The sequence below is a fragment of the Triplophysa rosa genome, linkage group LG16 (assembly GCF_024868665.1).
Source record: "Triplophysa rosa linkage group LG16, Trosa_1v2, whole genome shotgun sequence".
In the NCBI taxonomy this organism is placed as follows: Eukaryota; Metazoa; Chordata; class Actinopteri; order Cypriniformes; family Nemacheilidae; genus Triplophysa; species Triplophysa rosa.
The window spans coordinates 1,202,690-1,220,942 of NC_079905.1; the positions used below are offsets into that span (position 1 = coordinate 1,202,690).

General features: G+C 38.4%; 1 protein-coding gene across 9 annotated transcripts; it reads left to right on the top strand.

The window, feature by feature from the left end:
* stm (starmaker) lies at positions 1–14,683 on the top strand. 9 transcript variants are annotated; one of them, XM_057355436.1, is made up of 24 exons: positions 2–89; positions 618–679; positions 981–998; positions 1,685–1,702; positions 1,922–1,972; positions 2,142–2,183; positions 2,333–2,359; positions 3,229–3,267; positions 3,362–3,406; positions 3,710–3,811; positions 3,894–3,932; positions 4,020–4,073; positions 4,424–4,453; positions 4,837–4,905; positions 5,040–5,102; positions 10,610–11,440; positions 11,524–11,571; positions 11,700–11,756; positions 11,840–11,878; positions 11,985–12,032; positions 12,145–12,183; positions 12,291–12,335; positions 12,447–12,518; positions 13,581–14,683. In XM_057355436.1, the coding sequence occupies exons 1-23, from the start codon at positions 79–81 to the stop codon at positions 12,485–12,487; spliced, it is 1,818 nt and encodes a 605-aa protein (XP_057211419.1). In that variant the 5' UTR covers positions 2–78; the 3' UTR covers positions 12,488–12,518; positions 13,581–14,683. The 9 variants fall into 9 exon arrangements, with proteins under 9 accessions (XP_057211423.1, XP_057211424.1, XP_057211427.1 ...); XM_057355437.1 differs by having other exon boundaries at positions 2,145–2,183; XM_057355440.1 differs by lacking the exon at positions 2,333–2,359 and having other exon boundaries at positions 1–89.
* Positions 14,684–18,253: the final 3,570 nt, after the last annotated feature.

Sequence of the window (18,253 nt, forward strand, 5' to 3'; positions counted from 1 at the left end):
GAGCCCAGATCGGCTTTATTCAGGCTTTAAACCTGCATTACTTCAGCGAATCCTATTCTGCATTTCACTGGCTTTGCGATGCTGTTCCGGTGAGTACATCACGACTCATGGACTCACATTAACCTGTTTTTTGCCAGAACCTCGTTGCAATGTAACGTTATCGTTATGTCACATGAATTAATTGTTACAGAAGATGAGAAAAATGCAAACGTTACACATTACAATTAACATGTATTTATTGAATCTAGTTTACTTTGGGAGTTGATTCATTTTTTTAGTTGCACAAAATCTGGATCTAAACGAAAACCAGAGGATATTAACAAAAAAGCCAGGACTTTAAATCACAACATTTAGAAATGCTTCAATGAGAAATACGTTGCGAAATTTGTACTGTGGTGGTTTTTTGATATGGTCACAATTTGCAAGACATCAGGCTCGGTGTAAAACAACACACGAATGCTTCGGGAAAGAAGCTGAAAATGGAAAGAAATTGAGACTGTTCCTAAATGATGCCAAATGAAACACTTTCCATCTCTCTAAAAATACAACATAAATATGTGTGAACTTTCGATACTATTTATTTTCTAATCTTTTATTTTCTTTGGCCACTTCTGTAGGACGCTGGTTGTTCCGTTGGTCTTCGCATTAGTGGCCGTCTCTCTTTCTGCGCCCATAAACGGTAAGAAAACGTCCTTTGTACGTCACGTTACACTTGCCAGTGTATGGACTGCATCTGCATACATACAGTTTCAGATTAACCCTTAATCTCTAAATGACTGTGATCAATAACAGATCTTGTCTTTTGGTAACATGAAGCATTTGCTGCCTCTCTGTAGAGAGCCTGTAACCAGAGCTCTCAGACGACACAATCGAGTTCTGTTCACCTGAAACACACCGGGCCTCTATAGGAGACTCGCTCTTATAGCTCAATGCATTAACACCACTAACCTCTGTCCTTTCTCCGGACGGTTTTCATGCAGATGGAACAGACAATGACGGTAAGAAGGTTTGGTGCTTTTTTTTGCACGCGTTTACTGTTTAATTGTGATACAAATAATCATGTCTACGTACATGATCGTGCAATAACGCACAAGCAATAAAAGAACAAATGCAGTGTTTTACTATACGTGTTCTCACTAATGAAATCTCGTTAATTGATCAATAGTTTCTCCTAAACAGCAATGACACAAATTTAAGAATGATCTTGTTGTCAATGTTTCTCTTGAGGAAAAGGAAGAAAACAGCCCAGTAATCTCTTAGTTTGAGGGGAGACACCAAAACCTGTAACCAAATCAAGATGTTTCTCATTAATCTGTGATACCATCAAATTAGTTTAGTTATGCTATCCACATTCTCTTTATAACTCTTTAGTGTGTAAGTCAGAAATTTGTGACTACTTTTATCTAAAAAAAAAATGATAAGACAAAACTCTATTTAGGCAAGGCAAGGCACATTTCTTACACAATGGCAATTCAAAGTGCTTTACATAAAATGATTGACAAAGAGAAAGACATATCTTTAAAACGCAAATGATTTAAGATCACAAACACAACTTTAGATTTTAAGAAACATTTATTCATTTAAAATTAAGTTCATTTGAGTGCAGATCTGATGTTATATGATTATGTGCAGTTAATTTGTCTAATTTCTGTATTTTAATCTTATTTCCCTGTTATAATCTCAGAGGCTGCAGCACTCAGCGGTATGTCATATTCAATCTGATATGATCTATAGAGCTCAACAGTACAGTTCTGGAGGGGTCAATTATTTTTAACAACAACTTAAACCATGTCATTTCAATTGAAGAATTATTTAAAAAAATATTAATAAATGGTGAAAATACCTCTAGAATAAAGATGTTTTTAAAATTGGGCAGACACTGTTCACTGATGATTCTCAAGCCGGCTTTCTGTCTTTTCAGCAAAGACAAACGGAGATCCTCCCACTTCAAGTCCTGTGAATGGAGACTCAGGTTAGCTTGACTATGTAACGACTCTCTGTAAAACAAAAGAAAAATATAATTTTTTCAGGCCTATAGATAATACCTTTGTTTCAATATTTTATAGAAAGCACATAACACATACAAAGACAGATGCCACCAAGATGTTCAAATGAATTATATAAAACAAATCTTCTTTCAGCAGGACCTACAGATGGGACTGATTCATCAGAGAATAAACAAGGTAACAAAAGAGGGTTGAGAGTTCTTAAAGTCAATCAGACAAGGAGAAAGAAAGCTCTTCATGTCAGTTCAACAAACTCTTTAAGTGCTGCGCTCCCCCACATCATCGCTCCGTCCTCCACATTCACCAGTTCACCTCTTTCATTTCAGGGCCCAGTGACACTACAGATAAACCAGGTCAGTTTCTAGTATCAGAAATTACGTCTACAAAAGAAATAGAGAATTTACGACCGCACCACAAAAGTACAAACAGACCATTTGCTCTTGAAGGGATACTCCACCCAAAACTGAAAATTCGGTCATCATTTACTCACCCTCATGAAATTTCATTCCTGTATAAATTACTTTGTTCTGATAAACACAGAGAAAGATATTTGGAAGAATGTAAGTAATTTTCAGTTCCGGGACATCATTGACTACTATAGTAGGAACAATTCAATGGTAGTCAAAGGTGCTCCAGAACTGTTTAAATAGGTAAAATATCTCATTATGTGTTCAACAGAACCAAAAAATACACATTTATTTTCCTACTATGGTAGTGGATGATGTTCCAGAACTGAAAATTGCGAGCATTCTTCCAAATATATTTCTCTGTGTTCATCGGAACAAATCATTTTTACAGGTTGGAAACAACCCGAGGGTGAGTAAACGATGACCGAATTTTCATTTTGGGGTGAACTGTCCCTTTAATGGTCAACGGTACAAAAATAGAGTCAACTTTGAAAGAAAGAGTAATCAATCTTTGCTAAAAACAAGTTTTGAGCATACAGAAAATAAACATGTACTATATAACACAGTGACAGGTGAGACATAGAACCCGCAATGTGTCGTCATGGAAAATAGAGAATATAAACTTAACTGTACACAAATATCTGACCTCTTTATACTGCAACTAAATCAATGATTTAACACAACCGTATCATAACACAATATATGCTCTTTCTTTAAACAAAATACCGAGAGTGAACACCAATTCAGCTATGAATATACAAATCATGTCACGTGTCAAATTGTCTTTTAACTTTCCATTTGATTTCTTTTTGAAGAAGTCGATGGTGCTCCCGATACATCATCGGACACAAACAGTAAGACTCATAAAGCTCTTCAAACTCCTTGTTGAAATATATTGTGGAGACATATAAGCACTGCCCAAAGTATAACCAGTCTGATTCATTTCAGATGACACAAGCATGGATGAAACCACCGGCAGCCCAGATTCCACAGGTATGATCAACATGCACCAAAAAACGCACAAGCACCTTACAGTAGCATGCTATGCTATACAAATCAAGTCATCAAACAGTCATCACGTGATCACCAATGATGACATCATAACAGTACGTTTGCAAAAATGATGTAATCAGTAATCCACAAACGAATCCTTATGGCATTGAACGAAGGCTTCCTATTCAGATATTGAAATGTCACTCAAATCTCACAAGAGTCAAGTTAATCTTATAGATGTCTGATATCTGTAAACGACCCAAACTATTTGTTACTCCCATCTCTTGACTTAAATTTCTTTAGAAATGTCTAAATCAGACACAACGGATACAGAAAAAGAGACAGATGGAGAAACAGCTACTGACACTAATACAGACGCATCAGAGTTAAAGACAGATGAGTCGGGTGAGTAAATAATGCTGTGCAATGCTATTAAGATTCAATTTGTTGAAAAGAATCTGACTAAATGACTTGTCATCTACCACAGATGAAAACACAGCAAAACCATCAACGGAAGAGAAGACAGGTAAGGACTGTACAAGAAACAACATGAGGACAGTAAAAGAGACACATTGATGAGAGGTTTTCATGAATGTGTAAATGAATGTTTCAGATGCTAAACATGTGGATACAGAGATCGCAGACTCTACGGAAAAGCAATCCACAGGTAAAATATCATCTCTTGAAAAATGTTCCTGTCTGCCAGGAATTGCCAGCGTGCATGAACAAATGTAAACCGCCATCATTTATTCAAGACAAACGGCACCAATTTGACCCAATTTAACAACCATAAAAGTGGTCCAGATGGTGATTGTAGATTATATTGCACATCAGTCATGAATATGGTTACCGTTGCACAATTTATGCTGCTCTCTTCCCTATTTACACGCTATTTAAAGTTCTCCTTTTGTGGTGCAAGGAAATAAAGAGTGTGTCACACATAGTAATGAGCTACTGGATTAAAGACAGCTGTAATGAATATACTGCTATTGCTAAACATTGCTGTCTGCTTTACAGACACGGATGAAGTGGTGGATAATGACACAGGTACGTTTCCTCACGCTTACCTTTCGTAATCTGAAAATGACCAACGTCCTTGCTGGATCCTTAACAACATTCCTTAAGAAATCAGATTGTAGGGTTAGTTTTAAGCCTTTAACCACATTGAACAACAAACCATGACTTCCCACTAACGCTGACAGGATTGTGATAGTTTGGGAGGGATTTTGAAACAAAACCCGGAAAACATTCAGCAAAAATTCTTTTCTGTAGCTCAACTGGTAGAGCAATAGCAGCAGTGCAAAAATTGTGGGTTGGATTCCCAGGAACACATACTGATGAAATGAAATAAACTGTAAAGAAACGTTGCATTTAAATGTCTGTCGAATGCATTCGTGTAATGTAAAACTCTGCATACTGTGTGCTTCCAGACAAGGACTCGGCAAGAGTCGAAAAGAAAGACACAGAAACACCTGATGACACAAGCAACAGTTCTCCAGGTATATTTCACGTCCTCTGCTGCGAATAGTTCACTTTGAACAACACAAAAACGAAAAAATATACAAAGATTATCATGATGCACTGAATGCCATTGTTCTTTGGACTAAAAAAAGACACTGTTGTGTATTTGAAGAGAAAACAGAAGATTCACCTGACAAGGACTCTTCAGAAAAAGATGAGCCCCAGGAATCTGATGGTGAGCTTACAACAATGATAAGAGATCATTTTTATATCCCCCAATAACACATGTGCAATGAGTTCACGTACACAACAGTACCACACCAACAAAGAATGTAGTATACTTCAGTATTTACCGCTGTAAACTGTAGTAAAATTATTAAATACAGTACCAATATTGAACTCTTTGCTTAAGTTAATACCATAGAATGCAGTACATTAAAAAGTGTAATAATTACTGTAACATACCACGGTATAAACCCGTATAGTAGTTGTTTACTAAAGTATAAAATTATGTATACCACAGTACCTCGTGGGGGCACGGCAGGTGCACACTCAATTCTTACTCAAAGTCAGTGAGGACATAACATTAGTGGAAAGTAATGTTAGAAATGTTTTATATATATCCTAATCGATATCATTGAATTACTTGTCTCTGCCACAACTTTGTAAATAAAAAAGCGCGAGGAGAGCGGAAAGCCAAGTCAGTCAGTCCGTCAGCTGTCGCTTGGGGCCGCTGTTTTGCTAAAGTTGGACTAATATGTATAGTTCACAATGTACTGTAAGACGGATTTCACTATTTGGCTTATTCGACTAAGCAACTATGGTCGTAAATGCAACGCGTGCGTTCCTACGTTGCGCTTTTTCAAACGCACTAATGTTGGGGGAGGGCGTGAGCGTGCAGGGCGGTGTTTGGGGGCTGGGAATCGATTCCAAAAAGAATCGATTCCTCGATTCCAAGGCGTTGAGAATCGAGATTCTTTAAGAGCCTTCATAAGTACAAGCCCCGCTATGGAGTTTAAATGGGCCCAAAACTCACGCGCATGGAATCCGCGCACGCACGCGCGATGCAAACGTGCATAATGATAACCACGCGCGGAAAGCTGCTCCGCGAGGGCGCATTTAAACTCCGCGAGCGAGCAGAACAGTATCCGCAAGCGGAAAAGAATCCTCGCGCGGGCGCATTTCTGCTCCACGAGCAAAAACTCAGTCCGCGAGCAGAGGCTTTGACGAGCGCGCGCGCGATTCTCTCTATGCTCTCGCAACTGCTCAACACTTGCTCGCTCGTTGAGTTGACTTCTGAGACTTTGGAGGCCGGACAATGCATGTTAAAAGTTACCAATCAAATGAGCGGAGACATGCATTTGATTGGTAACTTTTAACATGCACTCACCTACATGCAGTCACCTACAGATTACATGTCTTACTACCGAATGATTAGTGTATTACCTTGCCTTAGCTATGTGTTAGTATTTTAACGAGTGACATTTTGATTTCTTACATCTGTCAACAAAAATTATGCTATATAATATAGCAGTTAAACTTACATGTCATGTATGACCTATTTAAAACATACTATAATAATATAATTAAATGTCTCCTGTAGTCATTAAATTTGAGTTCTAAATTCAGATCTAATATCTGTTTACTGGCATAGCCCGTTTTAATATTTTCAAAACAAATAAAGCAAAACAAATAAATTATTTAAATTAAATTTTAGAGAGTACATCATATTGTAATTTATAATAACTTGTGCTTTGAGTTATACTGTTGTAGCCATTTATTAATTCTCATTTTATAACAATTTCATGAAAATGATTAACAATACAAAAGCAATTATGAATACACATACCAAACTATTTATTTCTAACTTCCTGTCAAGATGCCAAATATGTAGATCCAAAGCCAAGGGCATACATAACACTGTAACCCAAGTTTAAAAATGGAAAAAATTATCGTGTTATGCCAAATTAAGACGTCTGTACAACGGGTAAGATACATGTCGGAGCCTGTAGGTGAGTGCATGTTAAAAGTGACCAATCAAAGGATCGGAGAAGTCTGCCATTGTCCCGCCTCCAAAGTCTCAGAAGTCAACTCAACGAGCGAGCAAGTGTTGAGCAGTTGCGAGAGCATAGAGAGATTCGCGCGCGCGCTCGTCAAAGCCTCTGCTCGCGGACTGAGTTTTTGCTAGCAGAAATGCGCCCGCGCGAGGATTCTTTTCCACTTGCGGATACTGTTCTGCTCGCTCGCAGAGTTTAAATGCGCCCTCGCGGAGCAGATTTCCGCGCGTGGTTATCATTATGCGCGTTTGCCTCGCGCGCGCGTGGATTCCATGCGCGTGAGTTTTGGGTCTATTTAAACTCCATACTCCGCCCCTTAGCCCCTTAAAAATATTCTGCGTCCATAAAAGCAACAGCTTTGTTTGCACACACAATGCAAATATAATTACATGTTTCCACACATTTAACAAATCATATAAGTACGTTTTCTTTTCAGACGGACTGTAAATGGACCGTCTTCTCTACCGATGAGCTCAGTATGTGCGTGAAGAGAATGACATGTATATAAAGCACAGTCTCAAAACATATTTACTTAGACGTCTGTTTAAAGCTGTTAAAGCTGGACAGAACTTTTTCAACACCTGTCTGCACTACTTGCATTTAACAGTAATACTAATATGCACAGTATTCTTACATATTTTTAATACAATTTACTGATTACCGATCTGTCTACTCTATCTATATTCCTCAAGTATTTTTGCGTACACTGCGGAATAACTTTAAAAATAGTCATTTGACCTGTGCTTTATTTTTGAAAACAGCTAGTTTATTTATTTTATTAATGACATTATTAATGATACATTGGAATTGCAGGACAAGATCAACATATTTGTTATGGAAATAAACAATTAATAAACGTATAAAGTGACAGCTTAGAAAATTGTATTACATTAAAATGTGTACGTTTTCTTAAATAATAAATAAAAATCCGTAGTAAAACAGGGAATTGAGCAGGAATCGAAAACAGCAGCTAGGAATCGATTCCCGGAATCGATTCTTTCGATTCCCCAACCAGGAATCAGAATCGGAATTAGTGACGGGAAGTCCGGCCCCTTTCTGCGAACCGGGTATTTCGGACAGTTCGTTTCAATGAACCGGTTCAAAAGACCGGTTCACCAATTCTTTTACGCCCTGACGTAACGCGTCAAGTCGTTCATCCGGGCCGGCTGGGATGAAAATACTACACGGACCCTCAGGCTCAGCACAAAATATATAAATCATTAATCATAACTTGTGTCAGTTAACAAATCATCATCATGATCTGACACGTTTCTTACATATACGTTTTGCAACTAAAGCACCCAAGGCACAGTAATGTGCAACAAACTATGATATTTTAAGTCTTAAAGACATAAAGTACATAATTAATCTTCATCAGCGTTTTACAGAAACTATATGATCCATGCACAATTCAATACGATTTATTTGTTATTATATCTCAACTCAACTCAACTTTATTTATATAGCGCTTTTACAATTTTCATTGTTACAAAGCAGCTGTACATGAGACACATTGACTACAAGCAAAACAATCAAAGTTGTACCTGCAAAAACAAGAAAAGGTTGAAAACACAGAAGACAGACATACCCACACACAAAACACTCCACACACACAACACGCACACACACCAACACACACAGACACAGAGACACACGTACGTACACAGACAAGTACGCACACACACACACGCTCAGTGAGAGCACACATTTAGGATAAAGGAGAGAGAAGCACAGGTCAAATATAACAGATAATAAATTCCTATATGCAATATTAATTAAGTAAAACTTTAAGATTCTAAAGCAGCCCCCCCGGTCAGGCAGATAGTGCAAAAACAGTATGCAAATGGTGGCGAGGAACCCAAAACTCTAATCGAGAAAAAAAACCTCAGGAGAACCCAGGCCCAACCAGGGGATTCCAGTTCCCCTCTGGCAAAAGCTGCTGCCTCTGCACAAGCTCCAGAGAGCTTGCACAACAAGGCTAAATAAAATAAATAAACTTAATAATAAAATAAATTATAGTTTAAGATTATCATTAATAATCTAATAGCATTTGAAGTTTTGTGGAGAAGACATGTCAAGAGACCGCGTCCTTCTTTATCCAGCTCTATCATCTCAGCTCTTGTCAGGTCTCCGCTCTACCATCAGGTCAGGCCATGAACTGCATCCTGCTCGCTGTGGTAACCTTGGAACAATGAGACAAGACTGGCTGAGAGTAGAGTACTGTTCTGTACTCTTTGATGCAACAAGTGCATCAGTTGTGTTTTTGGCTCCGGTTGATCTAACTAATGCAGCCTAAGCCCTCAGAAGATTTATATTATGGAACTTATAAACTTACGTTTTGCCAGATTGCTCCATAATATTTACGTGAGCTCGTACATTAGGACAGCATCAGTTGTCCACACTGTTCGGTAGCCTCACGGTGAATCACGCATGCTCAGTCACTATCCAGCTCATCGGTTCAATTTATGCTACCCATAAATTTGCTACCCTCGTGTTGTGATTGGGTTGGGGGAGGGGTTAGTCCTGTTTTGTATAGAGGTAGCAAAATTTGATAGGGATGCATAAATTGGCAGAACACCGGCCATCACAAATCGGAATCGACTCCAAAATATTCAGAATCGAACAGCCCTAGCTAGAAGGGAGGGAGACGGCTACGGTCGGAAGTGAGTGATGCAAAATCTCGCCATAAAATTACAATAAATTACATACGCTAACGCCTTCACCTACCCCTACCCCAACCCTAAACCTTAGTTACAATAATACAAAAAATTTAATTAGCCTAACTGTTGTCAGCGTGAAGTGCACACGCCCAGTGGAGGTAACGTTAGCTGTACCCTTCTAGCCAAAACCATGTTTGGGTGTGTCTCCGTTGAAACTCGCTTCAGTAGAGCAGCTAAAGTTACCGTACATTTATTTACAATGCTGCGAAAAATCCATCCATCCATCCATGCCATTCACTAGAGCGCGGGAAAAGCGAGCGATGTAGCGTTGAGTCTAAAGTGCACATCAAACGCGTGACGTTCGGCTTCCGTAGTGTCGCTCGCTCAACTTCGCCAAAAACGCGCCACGTTACAGTCAACGTACATTTCATATTTAGCAATATTTCAGACCACATTTGTCGCAACAAGACAAGTAATAAAACAACTTTATTAATGGATATGGACATTTTCTGTTTTTATTTTAGCATCTTACCAGAAAAGGACACGGTGTCTGCAAATTAAATAAAGTGCTGTTTGTCACAAAATTGTATGACTACAAAAAATTACTGTGGTACTATACTCGAGTCGTTTGGGCATTTGATGTGGTATAACCATGTTTTTGGACATTTATGGTATGAAAATGAACAGCAGACTTTGTATATTTCAACTGTTATCATCATTTTAGTACATTTGGGCTTAACTGGTTCCTTTAGTTTAATAAAAGTGATTTCCCACTTTTACAAAAAACTGTACTAAACTATATTATGGTAAGGTAAAGTAAAGTAGATTGTAGTTAACTGCAGTATTTTTACCCTCTTTTTCAACACTTTTTTTAACAAGTTTCAAAAAAGTCCAGTAGACCAAGGGTAGACAAACATTCACTTTGAGGGGGACCTTCCTGAAATGTTTATCTTCCAAACACATCTAGAACATGCAGTGATGTTAAAAAATGGTTTAATGGCATATCATTTGTTTTTAACCAACAGATACTGACAAAGACAAGACAGATAAAGACTCAGATGACAAGAGTGAAAATAAAGACTCGGAGGAACAAGGAACCTCTGAAAGACCAGAAAAAAGCAAAACAGACAGCGATTCAGATGCTGATGAGGTCAAAGATTCAAATGATTCCTCTGACAAAGATTCAGATGATTCCTCTGACAAAGATTCAGATGATTCCTCTGACAAAGATTCAGATGCCAAAGACACAGACAGCACAGAGAAGAAAGACACGGACACAGAGACCGATGTAAACACCTCTGAAAAAGACACAGACAGCACAGAGAAGAAAGACACGGACACAGAGACCGATGTAAACACCTCTGAAAAAGACACAGACAGCACAGAGAAGAAAGACAAGGCCTCTGAGACCGATGTAGACACCACAGAGAAAGACACAGACAGCGACCAAGACACAGCAGATTCTCCTGACACGGCAGACGTGAAGGACAGCACAGAGAAAGATGACGATGGAGACAGTGAGGACACCAAAGACAAGGATGAGAACAAGGAGACGGGTGACCACAGCGATGAGGGTAAGGATAAGGAAGATGAGTCCAAACCAGAGGAGAACGACAAGGGAGATGAGGTTTCTCAAGAAGACGCCGCGAGCAGTCAGTCTGATGAGAGTCCGCTGAAGGAGACGGAAGACAAGCAAGAAGACAAAGCTGACGGTGACAGCTCCAGTTCGGACTCGGACAGCAAGGACGACAGCAAAGACAAAGACCAGGAGAAGAACAGCACAGAATCCACAGACACGGAACGTCACAGCAGTGACAGCAAGACCGACACGGATAGCTCAGAAACAGGAGGAGAAGGTAAACTCACTTGTCAGATGTGGTATCTACTGTATTCACCAAACCAAAAACCATTTGATCCATTAACATTCTCATGCCCACAGATACTGATGATGACAATGAGTCCAACAGCATGGAACATGAGAAACAAGGTACGTTCACTTTCAGATATAAACTCACTTGAACAATGTCACGATAGGTTTAACACAAAGTGGAGACGTTTTTGTGCTTAACTGTACAAGTCAAATGTTTTGTACTGATCAAGTTCGTAATTCCACAGATTCCCCACAGGGAGCATCAAGTGAGACAAATGACGACTCTGATGTCGATTCAAATGGTGAGGGAGTTTAAGCAGTCCAGACCACAATATGCCTTGTTTGATGCTAAAAGCTAAAAACTCATCTTTGTGCTGTCTTTTAGACCACAGTGACTCTGCAGCATCTCTTGATTCATCTCTTGGTAATTCTGTCTCATAATAAATCAGACTTGATGTAAGAATGATGTGATGTCATTGTTTGCGGTGTATAAAGGATAAATTTACAAGGTTTATTCTTGTCAATTGTAGAAACTGCTGATGAAAATGTTGGTACAGACAGCCATGATTCTTTAGGTGGTACGTCTCCGGCACTTTAATTCAGAATAATTATTGTTAAAAATGATATAAATTCACTATCTTTTTAGAAAATGCTTTTCTTCTTTTCCATTGGTTGTTCTATCCTCTATAGATGACACGGATGTCCACGGTGTTCATGCCGATGAGAAGGGTAAACCCCTCCCACATTTGACACATCAAACACTCTGGAAATACATTATTAGAAAGACGGGACAAACCGACAGTCATATAAACACACTTTTCTTTTTCTGTTGACAGGTGCTCCATCTAAAACCGATGATCATCTTGATGACACAACACAAGGTACTGACACTAAAAAGAGAAACTCTGCACACAATCATAAACTTCAGGGGATGGTGGGATACGAGAGATATTGATTGTGTGTATGAAAGCAAGTGACTGATCTTTCTTTAGGGTCAGATGATGGCAGCAAAACCCCCGTGCCAAGCTCCTAGCGACAAGGACACCGCGACAGCAAATGAACAGGTATCATCAGAGCTGTTTCGCTCTCTATTCTGCAGCATAAGTCAGTGGTTCTCAAACTTTTTCCTTGTAAGCCCCCTTTGTGTAGAGTGCATCGTTTTTCGGTCCCCCTAATAAATACTTATAATCTTAAACTTAGAATTTTAAATAAGACAAAAAAATATTCATTTAAATAATCCCAGACAATAAATTCTTCTGGTTGGTGGTCTTATTTTTCTGATGTTTGATTGCATAAAATTTATGATCAATTTTGACAAAATCTGTGGCCCCCCTGGATCCATCTTGGGGCCCCCTCCAGTTTGAGAACCACTGGCATAAGTGACTCCTTGGGAATGCTGTACACAAGCAGCATTGACATTGTTTCCTACACAATACTCTTACAATCACAAAACACATAAACATTGGGTAAAATATTCAATATAAATATGTTTCAGTATTTAATGGTAATATTCAGTATTACAGTACTAGCAACTGTATAGTGTTACAAAGCAAACGGTGTAAAGATAATCTTATTGAGTTATATTTATAGGCTCAAAACAAAACAAAACAGTATACATTTGCTGCTATACAAAATGTACATGTACACAAATAGTACAAAATGTACAAGAATTACAAAAAATTGAAAAATAATGATAACTGGAAACGGTAAAGCAGGACAATAAATTTAACAGTTGTAAAGGTGATAAAAGTATAAAATGTATAAAATGTTGTGCACATTTCATCCTTAAAGTGCATGTGCCTACACACAGTCAAAAATGTCCATACGGTGTGCACAAGTTTATTTGTATAAATTCCGATATGTGCATAGAGAATTGCATACGCACAAAATGGGCTTTGATGTGCATACACAAGTTTTAATCAAAGGTTTCTACATCCGGCTCATTGTGTTTAAAGGCACAGTCATTTCATACTATTGTTACTCCATCGCCCCCTTGAGTCCTCTTGTTTTGAGTAATTTGACGAATCGTTTCGTAATCAGAAAAGGACTTCTGAACTGTAAAATAAATAAATATGTTATATATAATACAATTATTTATTTTTTTATTCCTTGTTTCCCTTTTTTAGAATTTTCCTGGAGAGACAAAAAAATCGACAGACACAGTGAAGACAACCAGAGTTTCTCGTCCCATTAAATCACTCTATTGACACCTCTCTCTCTCTCCCTCTCTCTCTCTCTCTCTCTCGCTCTCTCTCTCTCGCTCTCTCTCTCTCTCTCTCTCTCTCTCTCTCTCTCTCTCTCTCTCTCTCTCTCTCTCTCTCCCTCTCCCTCTCCCTCTCACTCTCTCTCTCACTCTCTCTCTCTCTCTCTCTCTCTCTCTCTCTCGCTCCCCCTCTCTCTCTCTCTCTCTCTCTCTCTCTCTCTCTCTCTCTCTCTCTCTCTCTCTCTCTCTCTCTCTCTCTCTCTGTCTCTCTCTCTCTCTCTCTCTCTCTCTCTCTCTCTCTCTCTCTCTCTCTCTCTCTCTCTCTCTCTCTCTCTCTCTCTCTCTCTCTCTCTCTCTCTCTCTCTCTCTCTCTCTCTCTCTCTCTCTCTCTCAGTGGTGAAAAGGTTTTGGGAAGCAGATTAAATTATTCGGCTGTTTGGTGTACATTCCATTTTTTAACGTCGTCCTAACGCTAGAATTTTTTTGTTCATTTGACCAGTCTTAGATGGATATACATGATGAAAAATGAGATGAAAAAGATGAAAAACATCTCATGTATTTGTCTGTGTATTTAGGGTCTAAATATATAACGACACATTACGAGTGACAGATTAAATCTAGGCAGTAGAACTAACTGGAGGAATGTAGAATCCTTTAAGACCGAAGATTTGGGTCACAAGAGTTGTTATTGTTTCTGGGTTTTCTTCTGTTTTTCATTTCTTTGTCCACGCTGTGTCCCCATCCTTAACAATGAGACGCTGCAGCTGCTACAATGAAAACGTTTCGTCCTGACTCTCAAATGAACATCTGAAATGTCACCGGATGATGTTTTTGACCCGCCCAAAAATGATTTAATAACTGTACAGACAATTTATGATAGAATCTATAAAGTCTCTTTGGAAGAATACTAATAAACTAGCAATGTACGAGCACAGATTGTCTTGCAAAAATGTTGTATAGATTTAAAGTCGTTTTAATATGTACACAGGGAGCAAACTAATAAAGGGTTGTCAGGAAATCAGTGGACCAGGATTGTGTTGTTTTTTCTTTTTAAACCGCACACACGTCGTAAAAAATGAAAATCCCAGATTTTTACAGTATCTCTATAGTTTCTAATAAACAACGAGTTTAAATAGAAAGCAAATGGTTTTATGCTTCCCAAATAAAAAATCATTAATCTTAAATGTGTCTCCTTAAGAACTTTAAAGAGATTACAGTGTTGTACACTGAGCTTAGTTTTGTAAATTAAACCTGTATTAAAAATCAACTTGAACCCAAAATATGTTGCATCAAATGTCACACATAGAAACAACCAAATCCATACTGTACAATAACAATAAAAGACAATTCTCTCTGTAATTATTGTAATTCAAATTCGTTTGTCTTACTTGTACTATACTTTCAGTCATAAATAATAATGGACATCTCGAAACAATTATATTATTTTACTAGTGCCCATCAGTAAAACACTAATTACGTCAACCTTGCTTATTCTCTGAAAAGTAATGTTGAAGTTTTACCATTTATGAATACATTTTGATGCATACAACATCCTCTGGCCTTTAAAAATCAGAACCTTCAACAAAAGTTTAGAAAAGCAATTGCAGTGTTCACTTTTTTGGTGAATGATGCTAAATAATTTCCGGAATTTTGATAGCAACATCTTTAAACATCAAACAAAAAAACAAGTGTATACGGCTCCACATACGAGTAAAATATTATCAGATCGTGCGAATGCCTTTAGAAATGGATCACATTTCAGTGGTTTTAGTCGAATAAAGAAAGTCTTATCTAATCTCTGCTGTCTTATATTTGAAAGATTTAACCAGCCGCCCAGATTGCTTGACCCTTACCCGGAGAAAGAGTTAAGTTTCCACGTGTGCCTCCGCGGGCCCTTTGGAGCACGACTTAATCTCGCGTTACATCTCAGCTAAACCTGGTGGTCTAAACCTGGCCCTGGGGTAAAAGACCGTGAGGATGAGGAGGGAGAGGAAGGTGTACCCCAGACAAAAGCCACCAAACAGCTCAGAACAAAGCACCCATGCCCTGCCTGTCCGAGCGTGACGCGCAGGCCTCCGTGTGCGAATGGCCCGTCACCCCCGTGCCTTTGCAATCTTACCAGAGGTCGAGGAAACCAAAGGCTACGTTTCAAGACGGAGACGTCCAGTGAAGCTTGACCCTCGCGGCCCACTTTCCCAACAGCCTTGAAGGGGGCGGAAGGCCACGAGAAGCCTTTAGAAATATTATACTTTAATTTAAGGCGTAAGAGGGTTTAAGATCTGATGTAGCGGCTGATATCTGTGAGAATCGAGCTACCTTTAGCTGAAGAGAGTCACACTCAGTTGACGCTTTTCACATGTAATAGAAGATGTGAGCTAGATTACTGTTTCTCGAAAATCCAACAGGCATATAAAGCTTCGAGTTGCTGTAAGGATAGCGTTTTAAATATTTGCGGGACCAAAAAGATTGACTAGAATGCGAAACGTACTGCATCAACACAGATTCGTCTTATTTGACCAAAAACGAGCAAAGAATATAGTCCAGTGCAGATAAAACGGAAGATTGTAATAAATGGCATATACTCTACACATAAACACACAATATTATCACATTGTGACCCAGACTATGACCTGTAATTCACACAATTTTACAAAAAAGCATTTTATGAACACATTGAAATTGCTTTGAGGGCCAAGATTTCAACACCGTTGACACGTGTGTGATATGCTCGGTGCACACTGTTGTTTCTTTCACTCTTTTATTGCTTTGTCAGTCATTTAAAAAGCTTTGAAAGACATCTTCATTAAACAGAATAGTGTACCTGCGTTTTTCTGTGAAACACAGAATTAACAATGTGCTTAAATGTCTCAATGGTTAACAAAGTTTTTTTGTGTGTTCTGCAGAAGAAAGAAAGTCATGACACGAGGGTCAGTAAATGATTAAATAATATACATTTTTGGTGGACTAGACCTTTAAATAATTGCATTTTTTACATCGGGACTGTATCCATGTATGCAATGCCCATTAGGATGTTCTTTAATACCGGTGGCACATTTCATGAGAGATGTCCAGACAGGAAACTACAAGTTTCACGTGCACCTGTCCACAGAGTTTCTCCGTCCCGCTACGCTACATATTAGATTGGGCCCACGGTGATTCATTACAGACCCGAACCTCCAGCGCTGTAGTCATTTCAGACCGATCGGGTTTCCAAACAAGAATGGCTCCTTCAGGATGATCAGAGGTGGCTCGTGGCCACTGAAACAATAAGTCCTAACAGAACTTTAGATGAGAAACATGAGAAGAGAACAGGACTCTGTATGGGAAAACATGTGGGGCTCTATGTGAATATGTGTGTGGGGTTTGTGATTGACCACGGTAGAATTCGCCTAGGCCTACATGCACTGGTTCAGTCTCTGAGGAACGTTGTTTTCCCAAAAGAAACAACCCTTTTTAAAAATGCAGAAAAGAACTATATAGTAATCCAGGAAGGGACAAACCTCCTTTTTGTATTTTAACTAGCGCATTTTCGAGTACAGATTCTGCGTCTCTGAAGCTGATAAAAATAATGAAAATGATGAATACATATAAAAATAATTGATTATAATAAATAATGTATGTTAATTTGAATAAAAACTACTAATAATTAAAAATATATATAATTAATTAATAACGTAAATAATAATATGTGGGGCTTAGCCCAGACATCTGTGGTGGGCTGGTGGCATTCGGGTACTTTGATTTAAATACTTTAACATTACAAACTATCAACGTAAATTATTATTTACGTTATTAATTAATTATATATATTTTTATTATTAATAGTTTTTATTCAAATTAATGTACATTATTCATTACAATCAATTATTTTTATATGTATTAATCATTTTCATTATTTAATCAGCTTCAGAGACGCAGAATCTGTACTCGAAAATGCGCTAGTTAAAATACAAAACGGAGGTTTGTCCCTTTAAGCGTTCCGTAGTCCACGGTCATCGTGTTTGGCAAAGGTGTCAGAATTTGTTTTAAACTTTGTTTTAATAGTTAATAGGCGTTTTTAATATTAGATTTTTTATGATCATTTTTTTAGTACACTGGTTTTAATCGGCGACTTACAAATGAGGAATTATTTAACATTTTGCATTAAAACGCAGAAGTTCGTGTTAGTATATTCCGTTGTGCTATCAGTTATTTCGGCGAGTTGTTAAACGATTATAAGATCATTAAAGACAAATCTTTATTCTTCAGTATTGTCAGCAGAAAGTAAAACTAAACGAGCGTTCAATGTAACAGAACAAATTGTTATTTGCAGTACATTTTATGCGCGACAAAAACAAAGTACGATTTGTATTTTAAAACGATAGAAAAAGACAAGTTCATATGAAGATGTGAATGTGTTTAAAACAGCGCCGCCAGTGGTGGACAGAGCTCGTGTACCGTCTAACCTCAACTGGACGGATGCAGAAGCTTCTCATCTCCAGCTTTGGCTCCAGGAACGCTATGGTTTCGGCACCTAACAGAGATCTTTTGTTTGAGGCCAGCCAGGCCTGCAGGAATGAGGGATCTACAGGACGTGAAACTGCAGAAGAGAAATCT